Source organism: Tenrec ecaudatus, chromosome 7, assembly GCF_050624435.1.
Source record: "Tenrec ecaudatus isolate mTenEca1 chromosome 7, mTenEca1.hap1, whole genome shotgun sequence".
Classification (NCBI taxonomy): Eukaryota; Metazoa; Chordata; class Mammalia; order Afrosoricida; family Tenrecidae; genus Tenrec; species Tenrec ecaudatus.
This window is the reverse complement of record NC_134536.1, coordinates 118,691,264-118,711,109: the sequence shown is the minus strand read 5'-3', so window position 1 is coordinate 118,711,109 and position 19,846 is coordinate 118,691,264. Positions and strand designations below refer to the sequence as shown.

The 19,846-nt window shown below is 48.6% G+C and overlaps 1 protein-coding gene across 1 annotated transcript in view; it reads right to left on the bottom strand.

The window, feature by feature from the left end:
* The window catches only part of TRAM2 (translocation associated membrane protein 2), a 97,946-nt gene extending 96,008 nt beyond the window's left edge, over nucleotides 1-1,938 (bottom strand). The window contains exon 1 of the mRNA XM_075554987.1: nucleotides 1,689-1,938. Within this exon, the coding sequence (XP_075411102.1) occupies nucleotides 1,689-1,808 (120 nt within the window). The 5' untranslated portion in view covers nucleotides 1,809-1,938. The remainder of the gene's footprint in view (nucleotides 1-1,688) is intronic.
* Between the last annotated feature and the right edge of the window lie 17,908 nt (nucleotides 1,939-19,846).

Below are 19,846 nucleotides of genomic sequence, written 5' to 3'. Positions count from 1 at the left end.
CCTGTACAATCACAGTTAAGGCCAACAACAGCCTTATGAACTGTTGTTCCAGGTTTACTAGCCTCACTTTAATGATCGGAAAACTGAGACACCAGATAGTTCTTCAGTCAGGCTGAAGGAGCCCTGGTGGTGTGGTGGTTTCAAGTTGGGCTGCTCACCCTAAGGTCAGCAGTTTGAAACCACAAGCCTCTCTGAAGGAGCAAGACAGGGTTTTCTACTCCCGTGAGCTGTTAGTTACAGTCTCAGAAACTTAAAGGGGCAGTTCCACCCATCCACTCGATAGCAATGAGCATGGATTTTTGGAGCTGCCCCAGCAAAGACTGGGTCACAGGGACCACCCACCTTGACAAAGCCTCACCCAATGGATCAGGAGAAAGAACTGTAGGAGGAATGAGTGGGGAACGTGGCCTCGGTTCCAAAGGAACACTACTAGAAAAAAAAACCCAAAAACGTGGAGTGTGGGCCCAAATCCTAATCTGAACTTTATTGTCAATAGATCCTGAAGCCCGGCCATGGACCCAGTCATACGTCCAACCCCTCAGGGTCACCTGTCAACAGGAGCCAGGGAACTTAGAGACAGAGGTCCATGAAGGGAGAAATCCACCCCGTTACACACCCATCCAGCTCCAAGGCAGTTCATGAAAGGTTACAGCTTCCTAGTCCATGCCCAGAGAGTGCAGGGAAGCCATCCTACCCAGAAGGGAGGAGAGGAACCACAGGACACTCCCGTCAAAGTGAGGGGAGGGGCCCGTAGCTCACTCTTCAGACAAGGTATACCTCAGCAGGTCCCATACCCAGTCTCCTTCCGTTTGTCCCACTTTTCCGTGTCACGGTTTTCTCACTTTCCAAGAGCAGGGCATCCTTTTCTGAATCCAACTCCTTGGAGCCTGGCCACTTTAGGACTTACTGAAACACCCTGTTCTATGTATGGGGCCCGAGCCAGTATGCTGCTGTCCCCCCATCCTCTAGCCCCGAGCCCCACGGTGGTAAGAGTCACCTTTCTTCTACAAGCGGGCATGTCCTGCCCTTCACCATGACCCTGTAAAGGGGAAGCAGCTCTGGGTCCAACACAGAGGTATCTAAAGGAGCAGTCAGTGATGAGACCCCAAAGCATCCCTTTTAGGCTGAGGCATTCAAGATGGGGACCAGAGCACAGCAGACTTGAGGGGCCATATGTGAACCCCACTACTTCACCACGTTTGGGTGGGAGATGTCAGCGGCCAGGGTGCCTCCCACTGGAGTCCAGACGGGCTGGTGGCCACTGCTGGGGAGGAAGAGTTGTGCAATGACTGGGGGGCTGGGAATCGCCGGGCTTGGCTTCCAGATGCCAAAGAGGAAACCCCACGCTTTGGGGCAGGGCGGCAGCGCTGCCGTTGGTTCGAAGCCAGCTTGGGGTTGCAGAGGCTTTAGTGAGAGCTGCCGGACACGGTTGGTGCCCAAGGAGGCGGCAGCGTAGGGTGGCACCGTGCAGGGCCTGAGGGTGATATCTAGGGTAACCGAGAAGCCAAAGAGGGGTCCAGTGCACAAAGCAAGGTCGGGGCACAGGCGCATAAAAAGCCGGGGTCTGCAAAAACCGTACCAGGCAGCCAATCTGATGAGGTCCCCGCGGGGACCTGCGAGATAATGCCAGGCGGCACCCCAAAGGGTACGCTGCCCGTCTTCCCGCCCCCGGCCCCCGCCCCGCTCACCTCGAACATGAGCCCGACGAGGACGCAGAGCACCAAGCAGAAGCCGATGTCCGCATGGTTGTGGATGACGAACTCCTGGCTGAAGAGCGGGTAACTTTTCGTCCTCCTGCGGAAAGCCATGGCAGCGGGCGCGCAGCGGCCGGCCGGGCCCGCACCCTGCGCTCACAAACCGCCCCGCAAACTTCGCCAGCCCCGGCCCGGTCCGCCCGCCGGCCCGCCGCCCGCTCGCCGCCCGCCCAGCGCGGAACAACTTCGGGGGCCCCGCCCCCTTCCTCCGCCCGCCCCCGCCCCCGCCGCCCGGCCCCGCCCCCGGCCGCAGCCCCCGCCCTACCGCGGCCCACACTCGGCGCGGCCGGCCCCGCCCCCGGCCGCGGCCCCGCCCCCGCGCTTAACCCTCTCGCCGCCGGGGACGGCGCCGACGGGCGGGGCGGCACGCCGAGCTGGGCCGGGGTTCGTGCCCGCGCCCGCGCGGAGCCCCTCGGCATTCTCGGGGCCCGCAGTTGGCCGCCGCACGGAGGAAGCAGGCCCCGCGGACGCGGACGCCCGGCCCTGTCCGAACAGGAAGTGTGCATGGGTTTCCCACTGCTCGGCGTCCTTCTTCTTCCTCCGCGGGAAGGGAAGGGAAGGGCCGGGAAGGCCGCGGCGGGAAGGGCCGGGCCGGGCCGCCGGATATTCCCGGGCTTGGGACCATCGGCGCGTGGGTTCCGTGTCGAGGGGGAAACTACAAGCCGGCCAGCCACCCTGGGACCGTATTGGGTGAAGCGATCAATGAAGGGACAGTCCACTCAGGTCATTGCTGAGATTGCAGTCGGCCAGGCTTCGTCCGGAGGAAGTCTGGGAATAAGGATCCAGCGAGCCAGCAAAGGCCCTGCCCTGGGGGAGCTTACCTTCCTTTGTAGGAAGCAGATGCCCGTTGCAGTCTCCGTACACTTCGTGGTAGCACGCGTCACTCAGCCTACCTCTAGTAGGAATTGATCTGGAGATGTGGAATAGCAAAAACAGGAAATCAGCTTTTTCATTGAAAGTATTCAATACATTGTGGGGCATTTTAATGCCTCCATTAAAAAAAAAAGTTTCCATTGAGTTGATGCCGATTCATGGTCATGCTTGGCCATCCCGTGTATGTCAGAGTAGAAATGCCACACAAAAAAACAAACCCACCTCACTGCCATTGAGTGGAAGCCTTCTCACAGTGACCCTGTAAGACGGGATAGAATTGCCACTGTGAGTTTCGGAAACGGTTATTCCTTAAGGGAGTAGAAAGTCCTGTCTCTCTCCCTTGGAGCAGCTGGTGTTTTCAAACGGCAGACTTTGTGGTTAGCAGCCACCAAGACTGCAGGATGTCAATGATTTTTTAGATGTACTTCACAAGGCCTCCTTAGATGCCTCTGGCGGGAAAGGGGGTGGGGGACCCAACCTCTGATGTTTGAGTTAGCCCCAGCATGTGAATAGTTTGCACTGCCCTGGGACTCCAAAAAAATACCTCCAGGTCTTTTTTTTAATGTTGTATTGGCAAATCTGGGGTTTAATACTACCGGAAATAAGGGAGTCAACTAACCAAAAAATAAACGACTGTATCCAGTGAATCCCAGACAGCAGTGGTTCACAGGACGGAGTAGAACTGCTCCAGGCTTTCCAAGGCTGTAAATCCTCACAGAAGGGAAAAGACAGCCTCCTCTTTCTCGTTCCACCACTACCACCCCCATCCCATGGTGGATTTAAACTGCTGACTTTGAGGTTAGCAGTCCCAGTACCTCACTGACCCTGCCGCCAGCCTTTTCTAAATGTACAGAATTGCAAAATGAGCACAAAACTACTTAAACCCTACTTCTGCTTTAATTAGGTCCACTATTATGTTTGCTTCTAAGTAAATAAATTTTCTTAAAACGGATTTGTAGGTGAGAATGTGATTGAGTCTAGAGTTCTAGAGAAATTTCACTTCCTTAATTTCTTGACTGCAGTATTTAGACTACAGCATTTGGTCTATAGCTTATCTGACTTTTGAGGAATTAGAAATTAGAATAATGCCTATATTGGGTTAAACATCATTTAACATTTACTGCCTTCTCAAGTTAGATGTTAGTCTTGTGAGGACTAGAGCCAAGAACCCCTTAAAGCAACCTATATTCACATGCACATAGAGGCTTGGTGGTGTAGTGAGTTATGTGTTTGGTTGCTAGCCACAAAGTCAGCAGTTCAAAACTACTAGCCTCTCCAACGGAGAAAGATGAGGCTTGCTACTCCCATAAAGAATTATAGTCTGGGTGTGTTAGACCAGGATGACTAAAGAAACAAATTCATTGACACTCATGTGTGTAGAGAGAGCTTTATATCAAAGAGCAATTGTGTGTTGAGAAAATATTGCAGCCCAGTCCAGATCAAGTGCCTAAGTCCAATATTAGCCCATATGTCCGATACTGGTCTATAAGTTCCTCTTCAGACCCACTCAGCATATGCCATGATGTCAAATGCAGGAAGATCACAGGCCAGTGGGTGGAAAGTCTTTAGGATCTAATGCCAATGCTGGTAGAAGCATCTCAGTGCTGGCTGCCATCAGCATGGCTCCATGTGGCTTGTCAACAGGAATGGGATGCAGAAGGAAACAGTGGCCCACCTCCAGGAAGGAAGAGGGAGTTCCCAGAATCCTCATGAGTAGGCCATCCCCACAAGGAGACAGCTTCAGGATGTCACCTGACTGACAAGTTAGACTGCACCCTTCATTCCTTTATCAAATCGACATGAAATTGTCGTGAATTGTGTAATCCACAGGGGCAGTTTTACCCTACCCTGGAGGGCCACTGTAAGTCAGAACAGACTCCACATACATTAAGAGATCCACATACATTAAGGTGAAACCTATGAAACATTTCTTTATGGGTTAAAACTTGGACTATCAGCACTTCACATGGTTCAGCCAATACCTCATTTCACATGAACATATGCAGTAGAGGGTATTGTGGTGAGAACTTATGGTAAGGTGGGATGTTCTTGTCAACATGTTCGCATTGAGAATTTAAACTGAACATCCAAGGAACTAAGTGGACATTCTGAGCTCCATGCTTGCTGATGAAACCTTGTTCATAGATGAAGAACCTGAAGTAAAGGGATTGGGGGGGGGGCGCCCATATGGCTGATTACATTGTATTTGATTATAAATACAATGGCATAATTAGGATTCTTGGGTTCATGGTTTCTCTTTGAGTGCCAAGAATCTCAGATTCAATTTTGACCCATCTCAACCCTAGAGGACAGAGAGCCATCACCTCAGAGGATTTCCAAGACTAATCTTTAGAGAAACAGACGGACATCGTTCTCCTAGGAAGCAGCTGGTAATTTTGATTAACAGCTGAACTCCTTACCAAAAGATGCTACCGAAGCTCGTTGGCTGCAATAGCCACCTCTACAGTCTAGTTCCAAATTGTCTTCATTCCCAAAGTGACCTCTGCCGATACCCTATCAACTAATTAGAGAGACTTTTGAATTTTACCTAAGAATTTCTCACAACTCCGTTCTCTTTCATTCCAACGTTTACTGTTCTTTTACCTGGTCCACACTAGTTACCCAGGGATCTCCCTGACTTCAAGCCTTGTCGCCTTGAAAGAGCCATAGGAACATCAATTCAATACCTCCTAAAAGTCAGAGACTAATCAGTCATTGGAGATGGAAAGATAAGGTGAATCCTACGTGGTGATTTCTTTGTCCTGACATCTTGCAGGCCCTGCCTTCAAGAAATCGAGATGAATTCCCTCCTCGTCAGTGTGGCCTGGATTAAATGAACTTATTTCTCACAGTTGGACATGGCAGAAGTGATGGTGTGTGACCAGTGGTGTGATTCAAATAATTTAACAACCAGTCCGCTGCCCTAATGAGCATTTGTAAGTATATTTTTTTTAAAAAAAAAGATACACTGAAAGGTAGTTTATGATTTTAAGCACCACTCTTGTGCAGAGGAATGTTTAAAAAAAGAGTAAGGAGAGTAAATGTGTGATTCCCCATTGGGCCGCTACCCAGCTGCCCACCCCAGAGAGAGCCCTTACTGAGTGCCATTTGAACATGCAGTTCGCTGAACTCAACAAAAATTAGTCCTCGGTTCTGCTGAACTGGTGCGAACCCTTGAATCCCACCCACCACTATGTGTGACGCTCCAAACTTGTTCATAATGCACTTTTGACTTTCTCTTTCTCTCCCGCTTGGGTCACTGGTTCTAAGGGAAGCCAGCTGTCATTGTGTGTGAATACTCATGCAGCCGTATGGGGAGCCGTATGGGGAGCGCCACATGGCAGGGAGCCGAGACCTCTACAACCAGCGCTAACTTTCCAAGGCTAGTGAGTGAAATGCCTAGAAAGCAGTCCTTTGGCCCCGTGCAGCCCAGGTAACCTCTTGACTTCAGTTTCATATGTGACTCTGAGCCAGAGGCACCCAGGTAAGCCACTCCTAAATTCCTGACCCACAGAAACTGCGAGGTAATACATGTGTGCTGTGTTCGCTGCTAGGAGCCACGGGGCAGAGTGAGCTACCCACTGGACTGCTAGTCGAAAGGTGGGCAGCTCCAACTCACCAGGCACTTCGAGGGAGAGGAAGGAGTCTTTCTGCTTCCATAAAGATTTATAGGCTTGGCAACCTAAAGGATCAGTTCTACTCTGTTCTGTAAGTTCACTGTGAGTCCGAATTGATGCATGTGGTATTAATGATAAAGTTAGATGCTTTCCACATTTCATTGGGTCACCTTTCATAGGAATGAAAAACTGTTGGGGGAGAGTCAATTCCAAGTCATGGAAGTTGGAACAGTTCCATGGGCTTTCTTGGCCCTAACAAAAAACGGATGGATGACTACATTGGCCCATCATAGCTGCCTCTAAGTCCCAGTGTTGTATGGGATATAGAAGACCGAGGGAGGGTATTTAAATTGTTGTTAGGTGCCATCAAGTCAATTCTAACTCACAGCAATCCTATGTACAACAGAAGAAAACCCTGCCCAGTGTGCTACCATTGTCCCAATTGTTCTCATGTTTGAGCCCTTTGATGCAGCCACCGTGTCCATTCATCTTGCTGAAGGTCTTCTTCAGGCAGCTCCTTGTCTCTATACTGCTACAATTGTTTGGTGATTTTCCGCATAATTTTACTTGCACATGATCATTGCACTTGCATGTGATAATTTTACTTGCATGTGATGATAATTTTGCTTGCATGTGATGTTAATGATGTTGTTCTATAATTTGAGCACTCAGTGAGGTCAAATCCTTTCTTTGGAATGGATACAAATATGGATCTCTTCCAGTCAGTTGGCCAAGTAAAGTCTTCCAAATTTCCTGGCATAAATGAATGAGGGCATCCTGCATTGTTCAGAGCTAATGTTTTCAGTGCAGCTTGGCTCTTAATTATATGCTGCCTCTTGAAGTGGTTCAGAGTTGGCTAGTTTGGGGTTTTTTTGAACAGTGACTTTGTGTATTCTTTCCATCTTTTGATGCTTCCTACACGAGTCAATATTTTGCTCATTGACCCTTTCAACGTTGTAACGCAACGCTTGAATTTTTTTCTTGAAGTCTTTCGGTTTAAGATATGCTGATCATGTTTTCTTTGTGATGATCTAACTTCAGGTCTTTGGACGTTTCATGATAATGGTTTAGGCACTCTGCTTTCTCAAGCTGCCCTTTGAAAAATTCTCTTCAGTTCTTTGACTTCATTGTTTCTTCCATGTGCCTCAGGTTCTGTACAATTAATCCACTCTGATCTTTTCTTGCTTTTCTGTTAGTAATGACCTTTGCCTTTCTTCATGTATGATATTCCTTATGTCATATCAGGTCTTCTGTCACTAGTGTTTAATGCATCAAATCTGTTCTCGAGATAGTCTTGATAAACTCCAGGTCATATTTTGGCTTTCTTGGCCTTGTTTTAATTTCCTTCAGCTTCAATCCGCACTTAGATATGAGCAGTTCATGATCTGTCCACAGTCAGCCGCTGGTCTGGTTTTAGCCGCTGATATTGAGCTTCTCCAAGTTCTCTTCTGTAGGATGTAGTCCGTTTGATTTCTGTGCATTCCATCTGGAGAAGTCCACATGAGTAGTTGCTGTTTGTGCTGTTGAAAAAAAGTCTTTGCCATGAACAAGACATTGGTCTTGCAAAATCCTACCATATGATCTCTGACCTTGTTTGTAAGGTGGTATTTTCCAACTACTCTTTCTTATTCTTCATTGTTTTCAACTTTTCCAATCAAATTACCAGTGATTGTCAATGCATCTTGATTGCTTGTTTAATCAATTTCAGGCCTGTTGTAAATTTCTTCATCACTAGCGTTGGTGGTTGGTACATCAATTTGAGTAATAGTCGCTTTGATTGGCTCTCCCTGAAAGCAGATAGAGGTATTCCTGTCACAGCAGCATTGTACTGTAAGATAGATCTTGAGATGGCCTTTTGACAATGAGTGCAATGCCATTACTCTTGACTGTTTCTTTCCCAGCATAGTAAATCGTGGGATTTCATCATTCAAAATGGCCAGTACCAGTCCATCACAGCGCACTATTGCCTAGAATGTCAATTTCATGTGTTACATTTCATTTTGGACAACTTCCAATTTTCCTATATTCACATTTTGTACATTCCCAGTTGCGGTTATTAATCGATGTTTGCAGCTCTTTCTTTTCATTTTAAGGCGTGCCCCATTAGCAAATGAATATTCTGATGCCTTTCCTCCCGCAGGCTTTACTCCATCCTTGTCATTATGGTCAACTCTGCTTGGCGAAGGCAGCTCTTCCTCGGCCGTGTTTTGAGGGCCTTCAGACCTGAGGGGCTCATCTTCAGACACTGACTCTGACAAGGTTCTGCCTCTTTGCATGAGGTTTTCAGTATCTGACATTGTTTAGCTTCTGACCATAAGGTTTTCGGTGGCTAATTCCGCAGATGTGGACAATTGATTTCCTCTTTGTAGTCAGTTCACAGGGTGGAAGCTCTGCTGAAACCTGGTCTCTTTGGGTGACCCTGCTGCTATTTGAAATACTGACGACATTTAGCAAAAGAGTATTTGCTATGAACTCTTATCACAGTATCACAGCAACACACAATCCACCACAGTATAACAAAGTGACAGACAAGGAGCAGATATTTCAATTATATGTGAATATATATTTTTACATTTATATACATATACGATATACATATATTTTATATGTATATGTTTCCTATAAACCCACATATAATATATATTTCCAATGGAAATATGAACCTATAAAATATTTGTATATATTTTATACTAATCTCTATTATATATCTTTATTATAAAATACATATATAGTATATTCTTATTTTATTATTAAATCATTTTATTGTGGGCTCGTACAACTCTTATCACAATCCATACATCCATCCATTGTGCCAAGCACATTTGTACATTTGTTGCCATCATCATTCTCAAAACATTTGCTTTCTACTTGAGCCTTTGGTATCAGTTCTTCATTTTCCCCTCCCTCCTCGCTCCCCCCTCCCTCATGAACCCTTGATAATTTATAAATTATTATTGTTTTGTCATATCTTACACTGTCCGACATCTCCCTTCACCCACTTTTCTGTTTTCTGTCCCCCAGGGAGGAGGTTATATGTAGATCCTTATAATCAGTTTCCCCTTTTTAACCCCACCCTCCCTCCACCCTCCCCGCGTCCCCACTCTCGCCACTAGTCCTGAAGAGATCATCTGACCTGGATTCCCTGTGTTCTCAGTTCCTATCTTTACCAGTGTACATCCTCTGGTCTAGCCAGATTTGCAAGGTAGGATTTGGATCATGATAGTATGTGTGTGGGGGGGGACATTTAAAAACTAGAGGAAAGTTGTGTGTTTCATTGTTGCTATCCCATACCCTGACTATTATATATTTTTATTATGAAGCACATATATAGTATTTCCTTTTTTTGGAACATTAGAGACTGGAGAAAAACTAAGGCAGGGGGAAAGGAATGCTGAAAAAACTAGAACCTTGAGAAATCATTCAAGAAACCATGAAGGAAGCTGGGGGGAGAAGCTCACAGCAAAGGAAGACAGCTCTGAGACTGAGCTAAAGCCCGAAGAAAGAGTGGACCTGAAGTTACATCTGGACGTGGAAAAGATAAGACCCTCTCATATTTACATCACACTTTACAGTAGCTCCAGGAGGGAGGCAAGACAGTTATTACCAACCCAGTTTTGTAGCTTCTCGGAGACATAGAAATGACCAAGAGCTACATAATTAGTGAGTAGTGGAAGCCAGACTCAGGCCAGTGAGGGCCTCCTTTGCTGGTCCGCACTGTAATTCATGCAGGCTGCATAAAACAAAGCTCTGATCAGCTGAGCCTCCGTCGGCCCCTCCACCTGGCCAGCCATGGCTGCAGATCCTGGAGCTTCTCCGCCTCACTCAAGTGGGAACGATGGGGGTGTAGTTTGTGTGTTGAACCACTAACTTCAAGGCCAGCTGTTTGAAACCCTCAGACTCTCTTCAGGAGAAACATGAGGCTTTCTACTCCCACAAATATTTACAGCCCTGGGAACCCACAGGGGCAGGTCTACGGTGCCCTAGAACGTGACTGGGTGTCAGAATCCATTCCAGTGAGTCTGGTTTTGAGTTCTGGTGCCTTTGTTCTTCTGCCATTAGCATTCTTGTTTCAAGATCCTCCAGTACCTGTCCTTCAAGATAAAACTTAGGTATTTCTTTCTGCACAAAGTTGCCTTCTGTGCACTAGACGGGAATTCCCATAGCACCTTGTGTATACTTCGGAGGTGGCACCAGCTTCTCCTGTCACCAGCATGTCTGTTTAGGCCCTTACCCATACTCCTCAGGGGATGGTGATAGACACAGTTTCTGTTTCAATGTGACCATCACCCCAGGCTTGACTACATGGAGTACAGCAAGTTTTTGTACAGAAAAATCCTTCCCATTAGTTGTTAGTAACCCAAAGTCCTATATTTTCTTATAGAAGAAGTTCTGTAAGAACTTGAAAAGTGGAAAATGTATTTTCTTACAGAAGAAGTTCTACTGTAGTCTGGGCAGCTGGACAATATGGAGAGCAATCAAGACTGGAGGAAGCTTATTAACAGCCTGTGTGCGATGATACGCAGAGACCGCTAGCGTGTTTGCTGAAAGCAAGGAGGTCTTGAAGCACTTGCTGACGAAAATCAGAGCCTTCGGTATGGGCTGCAACTCAGTGTAAAGGAAACTCACATCTTCACAACTGGACTCATAGAAAATGAAGAAATGATAACTGGAGGAACAGATTGAAGTGGTCAAGACTTTCCTTTTACTTAGATCACAATCAACGCTCATGCAGCGGCAGTCAAGTCAAACGACATCGCATCAGACAAATCTGTCTTACAGTGGTAAAGAGAAAACATGTTACTTTGAAGACTAAGGTACAGCTGACCCAAGGCATAGCATTTCCAGTTGTCTTACCTGCATGCGGAAGTCGGAAAATGAAGAAGGAAGACCGGAAGAAGAATGGATGCATTGAATCACGGTGCTGGCTAAGAATATTCCAAGTACTATGGACTTCCTTCCAGAAGAACACACGTCTGTTTTGAAAAAATAAAAAAAAGTGCAGCCCACATGCTTCTCAGAATCAAGGTTGGCAAGCCTCGGTCTCATGTGCTTTGGCCCTGTTATGAGTAGAGACCAGTCGCTGGAGAAGGACATCGTGCTGGGGAAAGTGGAGGGGCAGAGCGAAGGAGGAAGACCGTGAAGGAGATGGAGTGACACAGTGTGACACAGTGGCTGCCCCAGGGGGCTCCAAGGATGGTGCAGGACCGGGCAGTGTGAGGTGCTTCTGTACACAGGCTCGCTGTGAGCTGGAGCTGACCCGGCGGCACCTAGCAATGACAACAATGTGCTTTATTTCACAGTCATCAAATAGAGTCTATCTCCCCGCTGACCCCTCCATGTTTGCTTCTACCTCTGACTTGCCCCTGGTGGTGACAAAGTGACTTCAAGAGCTCCAGGCATGCTCTCTGTCATGCAACCAGACCTAACGTTCAGACAAGAAGGAGAGGGGGCATTTTGAAGCGGAAAGAAAGCGTTCCCAGGAACCCTGAAACCTCCCTCACGCAGTCTTGGCCAGAACGGCATCCCATTGCCATTCTCAAACCAGTCGTTGGCACAGTGAGTGGGTGACGTGATTTAATTAAATTCATCAAGAGTTCGTCTGGGGAGATTCTAGGGAGAGAGCCTGCTTCCCCCGAGGAGCCTGGTTACACCTTGTTGGTGGGGGTAGCTGCTCTCGAATCAACCCACAGATCAAGTGGACTCTGTGCACAGCAGGGTCGAACTTTGGCAATCCACAGAGTTTTCATCAGCTGATTGTCAGAGCTACGTTGTCCAGCCTTTTCATCGCAGTTTCCCTGACTCGGGAACCCCTACTGAAACCTTCCAGCATCACAACAGCATACAAGCCCCGACAGGCAACATGCAAGCCCCAACAAGATGTTGGGAGGGAGAACTGCGCTTGAGAAACTCAGGAATCAAACAAACTTGTGTCTCCTGCATAGAAGGCACGGATTCTACCCCTAAACCATCAGTGGTACCTTTGGGCACCTGTTACCCAAACCAAAGACACTCTGGTAGTGCTGTGAGTTAAACATTGGGCTCCTCACTAACTGCAAGGTCTCTCCCAGCCCATCCACAGGAACATGGTGAGGCGGCTGGCTCAGGCTGTTCAGGCTTACAGTCTGAGCGACCCTGTGCAGGCTGGCTGTGAGTCAGAATCAACACATGGCAGTAGATCGTCGTCATCGTCGTTGGCGTTGTTGTTAGGTGCCACCCAGTTGGCCCCTACTCACATGGGCCCTGTACAACAGAGCGAAACCTTGCCCAGTCCTGCGTCATCCTCACAATTGCTCTGGTGTTTGAGCCCATAGGTGCAGCCACTGTGTCCGTCCACCTCATCGAGGGCCTCCTCCTCCTGCGCTGCCCCCCCTATGTTAGCAAGCGTGATGGTCTTCTCCCGGGACCGAGCTCTCCTGACAACATGTTCAAAGTACATGAAATAGCCTCGCCATCCTTGCCTCTAAGGAGCACTCTCCCCGTACTTCTTCCAAGAGAGATCGGTTGGTTCTTTCCATATCCTTTAGTCGCCCCACCACTGACAGTGGGGTTACCTGAACAAAACAAGAATCTGTTCACAAGGGAAAGGGGCAGCCTTGTGGCAGTGTCTGTGTCTTGTCCCCCCAAGGCTCTTCTTTATATCTTTGCCTCATGGCCTGCATGGCAGTTTTGTGCTGAACAAGCCTAGCTTTCTGATTTTTGTGCATGGGGCATATGAGCCCTGTGACTGCCATTCACCTTCCACTAACTGCTGGTGTCTGCTTAGAGCAGCGGTTCTCAACCTGTGGGTCACGACCCCTTTAGGGGCAAATGACCCTTTCACAGGGGTCGCCTCTGAAGCACATATTTCCAATGGTCTTGGGAACTGATACCCTGCTCCTCTACCATCTCCAGATGGGTCCACCCATATACAGATATGCTGATCTGGTGAGAAAGACTAGCTATCTCAACCTTCACACTGAAGTTGGGTTTTTACTCATACTGTTGCAAATGTAGCAATGTAGTTTACTGTTGTTTTATTAAGACTGTTACCCATGCTACACGACAAAATTTTATTTCTTTGCCATTAGAAATAAATATTTCACAATATATAGTTGCATATTGTTTTTGTGATTCGTCACTATGTTTTAATTATGTCCAATTTGTAACAATGAAAATACATCCTGCATTTCAGATATTTACATGATGATTCATAACAGTAGCAAAGTTACCGTGATGGAGTAGCAATGAAAATAATGTTATGGCTGGGGGTCCCCACAACATGAAGAACTGTATGAAAGGGTCACGGCATGAGGGAGGTTGAGAACCACTGACTTAGAGGGTCTCCAGCTCAGCACAGTAGGATCGTTGGAACTCAGCTTTTCTGGATATTGCAGCAGGCTCCCCTGCACCTTTTGGCTAGCCATGATCCAAGGGCTTCACAACCCTCTGATGGTCTTACCCACAAGACCACAACAGTTTGTGGAATTAGTGGTTACCACGGGCAAGGCAGTGGGCGCAGTCAGTCCCAGGACAGGCAATAAAGGATTACCTGATCTGGAAAGAATGCTGAAACAGTGATCGACGTCTAAATGCAGGGTGGTATTCTGCATTGAACCCCAAAACAGAAGGAGAACATTAGTGGAAACTCTGGAGAATTCCCACCAAGCCTGTAGCTTAGTTAGTGGTATTGTCCCGATGTTCCATTCCGGGCTTTGATAAATCTACCCCGCCCCACCTCACCTCCTGGGTGTGTAAACTGGATAAGTGGGGTTAAGAATTTTCTGTACTGTCTTTGCCAGGCTCCTGTCTATCAACAATGATTTCAAAATCAAATAGTTTGGGTTTTGTTTTTTTCAAAATAATAAAATGATACAAACTCACTAACATCTGATCTGCTTTTTGAATCATCTCCATATGCTGGTGATTTTGAACAATGCTATTGATGACACATTCCCTCCCCCCTTCCTCTTCCCCTCCCCATTCATTTGGCCAAAGTTCTAAAGGACTGTTGGTGTTACATCTTAATACTATGTATGCAAACGTCAACTAAGGAGCTCGGGTGGTGTAACAATGAAGCATTCCACTGATCGCCACAAGGCTGGTGGTTCCATACCACTTTGAATCTCCATGGGAGCAAGATGTCCCCATCGAAAATGCATGCTCGACAACCCCTAAGGGGGTCCTCTTCTCTCACCTGGGGTCACTCTGGGTGGAAAATTGACTGGACGGACTCAAAACCAAGCTTTGATTGAGCACATTTAAAATGGTGTAGCTTGTAATATAATAAACACTGCGTCCTCCGTGAAGTTAATTCTGGAGCTCTCTGACATGCAGCCGGTTCCTGGAGCTCAGCTCTGAGACCATTCGTGTGGTCTCAGATCCGAAGCACGCATTCATCATGGGGGTAAGTTCACTTCAGTTTGAAACCCTCTGAGCTCACTCCAGCCCTGCGGCACTGCACACCTCTGGGTCAGAACCACAGATCTGAAACAATCAGCAGTAGCCCAGGTGAAAATGAAGAAACAGAACTCCAGTGGCGTTCATTTGACCCAATGCAAGTGAGATGTGATCATGTAGAGCTGATATTGTTTTAAAGGATAAAAACAGTGGAACAGCGTAGGGGAAAATGTCATTATGATGATTATTTGTTCTTTTATTTTCTTTTTCTAGAAAGTTTTTTTTAATCAAGAGGAAGGGTACCAAGGTGGTACCAAATGATCTACACTAGGTTTCAAAGGTGCTGCATGCACCATGGAGTGGCATTAAGATGTCAGGTGTTAGAAATGACTGTCTAAAGCATATGAGTACCCTCTCCCTGCATTTTAGAAATCAAGGAGGAAGACCCAGAAGCTTGCTGCTGGTGGTAAGGATGCAGTGAGCTGGGGTGAGCACAAGGTCCTCTCCCTTCCTACCCAGGGCACCCAGCAACACCGTCTCTGTGTACCCAGCCCGCTCACTGCCATTGAGTCCATTCTGGCTCACAGCGACCCAATAGGACAGGGTAGAACTGCTCCTGTGGGTTCCTGAGCCTGTAACTCTTCACAGGAGTAGACAGTCTCATCTTTCTCCCAAGGCATGCAACAATTGCTCCAAAAGCCAAGTGCCTGGTGTAGGACAGCAAGTGACTCAGAGGCAGAGTAAGACACGGGAACTCCAGCCTCCACACTCCTTTCCGCTCCCGTTCCTTGCGAGGCAGCTGAATTCCAGATGACAAGGAACGAATACACCACCGACTTTCGGATGGGGAGAGAAGGGCACTTTAAGAAGAGAGGTGACTCCGGTGAGCCCTCAAAACCAGTACTGAAATGTCAGCAGTATCACCCCAGACACAGACTGAGATACAGCACAGGGGACTGGGGCGGAGGGCAAGGGAGCAATTTCAGGCGCTGTTTTCCAATGGGTGCTTTAATTTGTGGGGTGGGGGTGGGGCATTGTGAGATGGAAAATATCTTGGGAGCTTGCCTGCCAAATTCATATCAATGGTTGATCCTTCTCGAAGCAGCACTCTGAGGATGCAACAAGACGTCACAGTGAAGACACGCTCAATAGAAAGAATCCTGTGGAAAGATTTCCAGCAGCCAGCATACCGCTCATGAGCCTGTGAGCAGGCCATTCCTGGACAGGGGAGAAACATAGGCATGATCTTGGTTACCTTTAGGCACCTCCCTGGGAGTGTGTGATTTCAGCCCTTAGGAGTCACCCCGTTTGTGCTTCTCAGATCACGGCACAGTGTTCAGGAGCCATCCCCGGAAACTGTCGGGTGTGGGCTGGACACATGACCCCTGAGGCTCCCTCTTGGCGTAGCTCTTGCTCTCTCCCACACTAGCTGGCTAGCTGGCTCTGCTCCCCACTGAGGTCAAAATGAACCTCCCGCCACCTGCTTGTAAGGATGGTGGATGGGTGGGTGACTGCAAGCTGGATGCTATCAGGGTGGACGGATGCATGGACGGACAGATGGAGAGATGGATGGAGTGAAATTGGCTGAAAGCGTCAGAAATGGAAAACTCAAATGTCTTCCACTAATTGAGGACCTCAGCAGAGACGAGACTGCCAAAGGCCCCAAACCCTGACGACTCGGAGAAAGAAGGCAATCCCACAGAGTGTAGCTCTCACAGTTTTCACCGCAGAGGGGCCGGTACTCTCCCGGCTTTACAAAGATACCCAAGGCGATTTCACGGAGAAGGCATGCCGGGGTGTTCGGCTTCTACATAGATGTCATGTTCAGGAACAAAGGTATGTTCCAAGGACAAAACTGTGCCAACCCAAGGCAGGTAAATATTTTTTCAACTAGGTGACCTTAGAATCAGCTGTCATGTAGTATCCCTTTATAAACGGCTTATGTACCCACGAGAGCCCTCTCCAGATAGAAAACCTTCCTAGAAAGTTAAATGCATTAAACCTCTCCATCTCTTGACACTTCGGCAGGAGAAAGCTGGTTGCCTTGCCATCGATCCTGATGCGGTAGAGAGTGGACCGGTCCAGGAAGGTTTCTTTCAGACAAATGAGAGAGGATTCTTTACGGGAGGAAGAGGCAGAGTTGTAAGCAGGGCCCCGGAAACCCCACCGAGGCCCATCTTTCTGGCAGCCAGCCCTTGGACACCAGCATTTCTCAGCTGCTCCTCCTCCTGAAGGGATGGGATTTCCTCCCTTTGGCCCAGGGTTTTCTGCAGGCAGGCGGAGTGAAGCACTGAGGAGAGAAATGTGAGAGCCAGCAGAGAAACCTGAGAAGGAGAGAAACACACACAGGACCTTAAAGAAGAGAGAGGAAGCCAGACGGCAGGCTGGATATGGGCAGGGGCGGGGAGATTAAAAAATAGATTGTATTTATAGCACAATACCGCCAGTAATAATATTATCGTTATCTGGCCCGAACAGATGTGTGCAGACTCCCGTCTGCTCATTATGCAACACGAAAACGGAACACGATTCTATCCGCCTCACCGGAAACCCCGGCAGATGCTGTCTGAAGTGCACACCACTGCGGAGATGCAATCCTTTCAACAGCATCTACCGTGCTTTTTGATTGGGATTGGGGGGGGGGGCGGTTTAGTCCTGGTAAACTAGAGAAATCAATCCGGAGACACTCATATGTGGATAAGAAAGAACTTTATGTTAAAGAGCAATTGCATACTAACAACACATCACTGCCCATTCCAGATCAAGTCCATAAGTCTGATATTAGCCCATACGTCCAATACCTCTTCAGACTCACGCCACACATGCAATGATGCCTAATGCAGGACGATCACAGGCCAGTGGGTGGGAAGTAATGAGCATCCAGTGGCAGTGGAAACATCTCAGCACTGCTGTGGGTCTCCACGTGCCTCCCAACCCCATGGCTCTGGCTCCATCAGCGTAGCTCCATGTGGCTTGTCAACAGGAATGTCAAGCAGAGAAAGCATGTGTCCTGCCTCCAGGGAGGGAGACAGGAGTTCACAGAATCCTCAGGAGAAAGCCACGCCCATATAGGAAAGCACTATTGGCTAAGACCTGATGAGCAGGCCGGACTCTACCCCTTCGCTCAAGTTGCAGGGAGATGATGTAAATGCCACGGGTGGGCGCGGGTGGGAGGGACTGATTGTGTTTTTTCTTTTGTACTTTGAAATTCTTGGCTCCAAGGGGTCGTGCCTTCAACGACTTGGAGCTCCTGAATAACCATGTCAGGATGACCAGTCAGCTGGGGTAGGCCCAGATAAACCTAGTTGCAAATGCCCAGCCTTGTAAATAAGCACTGGCATCCAGTCCTCGGGGCACACCCTTCTGGTGCACACCTGCCCTCTCTCCGTCATTTTTCCGTAGCTTCCATCTCCCTTGTCTTGGTTTCCTAGTGCTGGCATAAAGTCACGGAAGCCTGCCAAGGCACCAGCTGAAGGGCCGCACTGCCAGCCACAAGATGGATGGGCAAACCCACCAGCTCCCACAGGTGTAGCGTTACCCAACTGACATTTCTCTTCCCTCCTTTAAGGAGACTCTAATCCGCGGGTTGGTTCTAGGAGAAGGCTCCCTCTCTGGATGTTGGCTCTGGCTCTGTGTCGTAGTCTCTTTTCTGCGTCTGTTCCTTGCTCTCTTGGTGGTCTTCTTGCGACCTGACATTCATATCCGCCATCTGTGTCTTAGAAAGGATGGACTTAGAACACACCCTACACTGGTACAACCTCAAGCACACAAAGAAGACCCTAGCCCCCGAAGGAATTCTATTCACACATATAGGGGTGAGGACTGAGAGCACACTTTGGAGGGGAAGAGACACAGTTCATTCCATAACACCCTCCACTCCACTTCTGCCCGGGCCTCACTGTCGCTGTCTTCCAGGAAGAGGTCTGGAGCCCATGGCTCACTGAGCAAAGAGCCCTTTGTGCCCAGCTGAACACGTTTCAGGGAGGCCAGCAGTGCCAAAGCTGAGAGTGGGCACGGTTGGTCTCTGAGCTGAAGCCATGCAGTGTGCCCGTTCCCCACAGCAAGCACCACCTTTCTCTGGGAAGGCAGCCAAGACCTGGCGCTTCGTGTAGGAAATCCCCTGTGAGCGGTCCTTCCTGAGCTCCGCAGAAAACGAGTCTTTTCATAGGTCCCGATTCCTCTTCCTTTCTAGCCATAAATGCCCACAGCACATCCCCTTTCCTGGCGTCTAGACTCCATTCACGTGCCAAGTGCCCCCACCCAGGCTCCTGTGACTCACACCCTCTTTCTTCTCCTCCACACTCAACTGGCTGCCCCTCAAAGCCGGGCTGTGGGCGAGACCTGCCCTCTCCCCAACCCCCACGACCCCCTGTGTCTCCCCCATGAAACTGCCCAGTGGTGGGACTAGCATCTGCAGAGGCTCCTCTCCTGGCTGAACAGAAATGATCTGTTGACTTTGCCAGATAACAGAGGGGAGGGGGAGCAAATTCCGTGAATGCCTCTGTCCCTAAGTCTCAAAGTTCAGCCCTCCAGCTAGGTGGCAGGAGCCAGGTGATAGAGGCAGCTAGAGAGGGCCCACAGATTCTCCCTAATGGTGGTGGCCGTCTAAGGAGCAGACACACGGAGGCAGGCGGTGAACTGTCTGAATTCTTCACCCGGATTGTAAAATGTCATCCTCTAAGCAAGCCTCAGCTGCATGTTTAGCCCCATTGAGAGCCAGGTGAGGAAATGGAAACCCAGGGATATTAAGCAATTTGATCAAAGCCCCAGGCTAGTCAGAGGCATGACCTGAGGTAGGACTCTGGCACCTGACCGCCTCTCTGGGGCATGTTGTGGGGAAGGCAAGGTGAGATAGGGGTGGGGCGTGCCTGGTCAGGACAGCCCTGTCTGTCACCCCTCAGAGCACCTCCTTGGAAAGGTGTGTCACCAGTCTTTGCCGGTGCCTCAGGGAAACCATGTTCTTATCCTGGGCCTCAGATACATCATCAGGGCACTTCTGGGTTTGAGCTGATTCCTTGGATTCCTTCCATATTTCCATTCCGGGAAGTTTGTTTTTTTTCTCTCCTGATTTATAAAAGTACAGCGAGTGATCTCCAACTTTCTGAACTCAGGGTCAACACCTGGCAAAGAGATGAGTAAGGAGGTGAAATTGATCTTTGGCGACCCCTGAGGGTTACATGGGCAACTGTCCCCTCAGTGCCAGACATAAATAAATAAAATTATCTA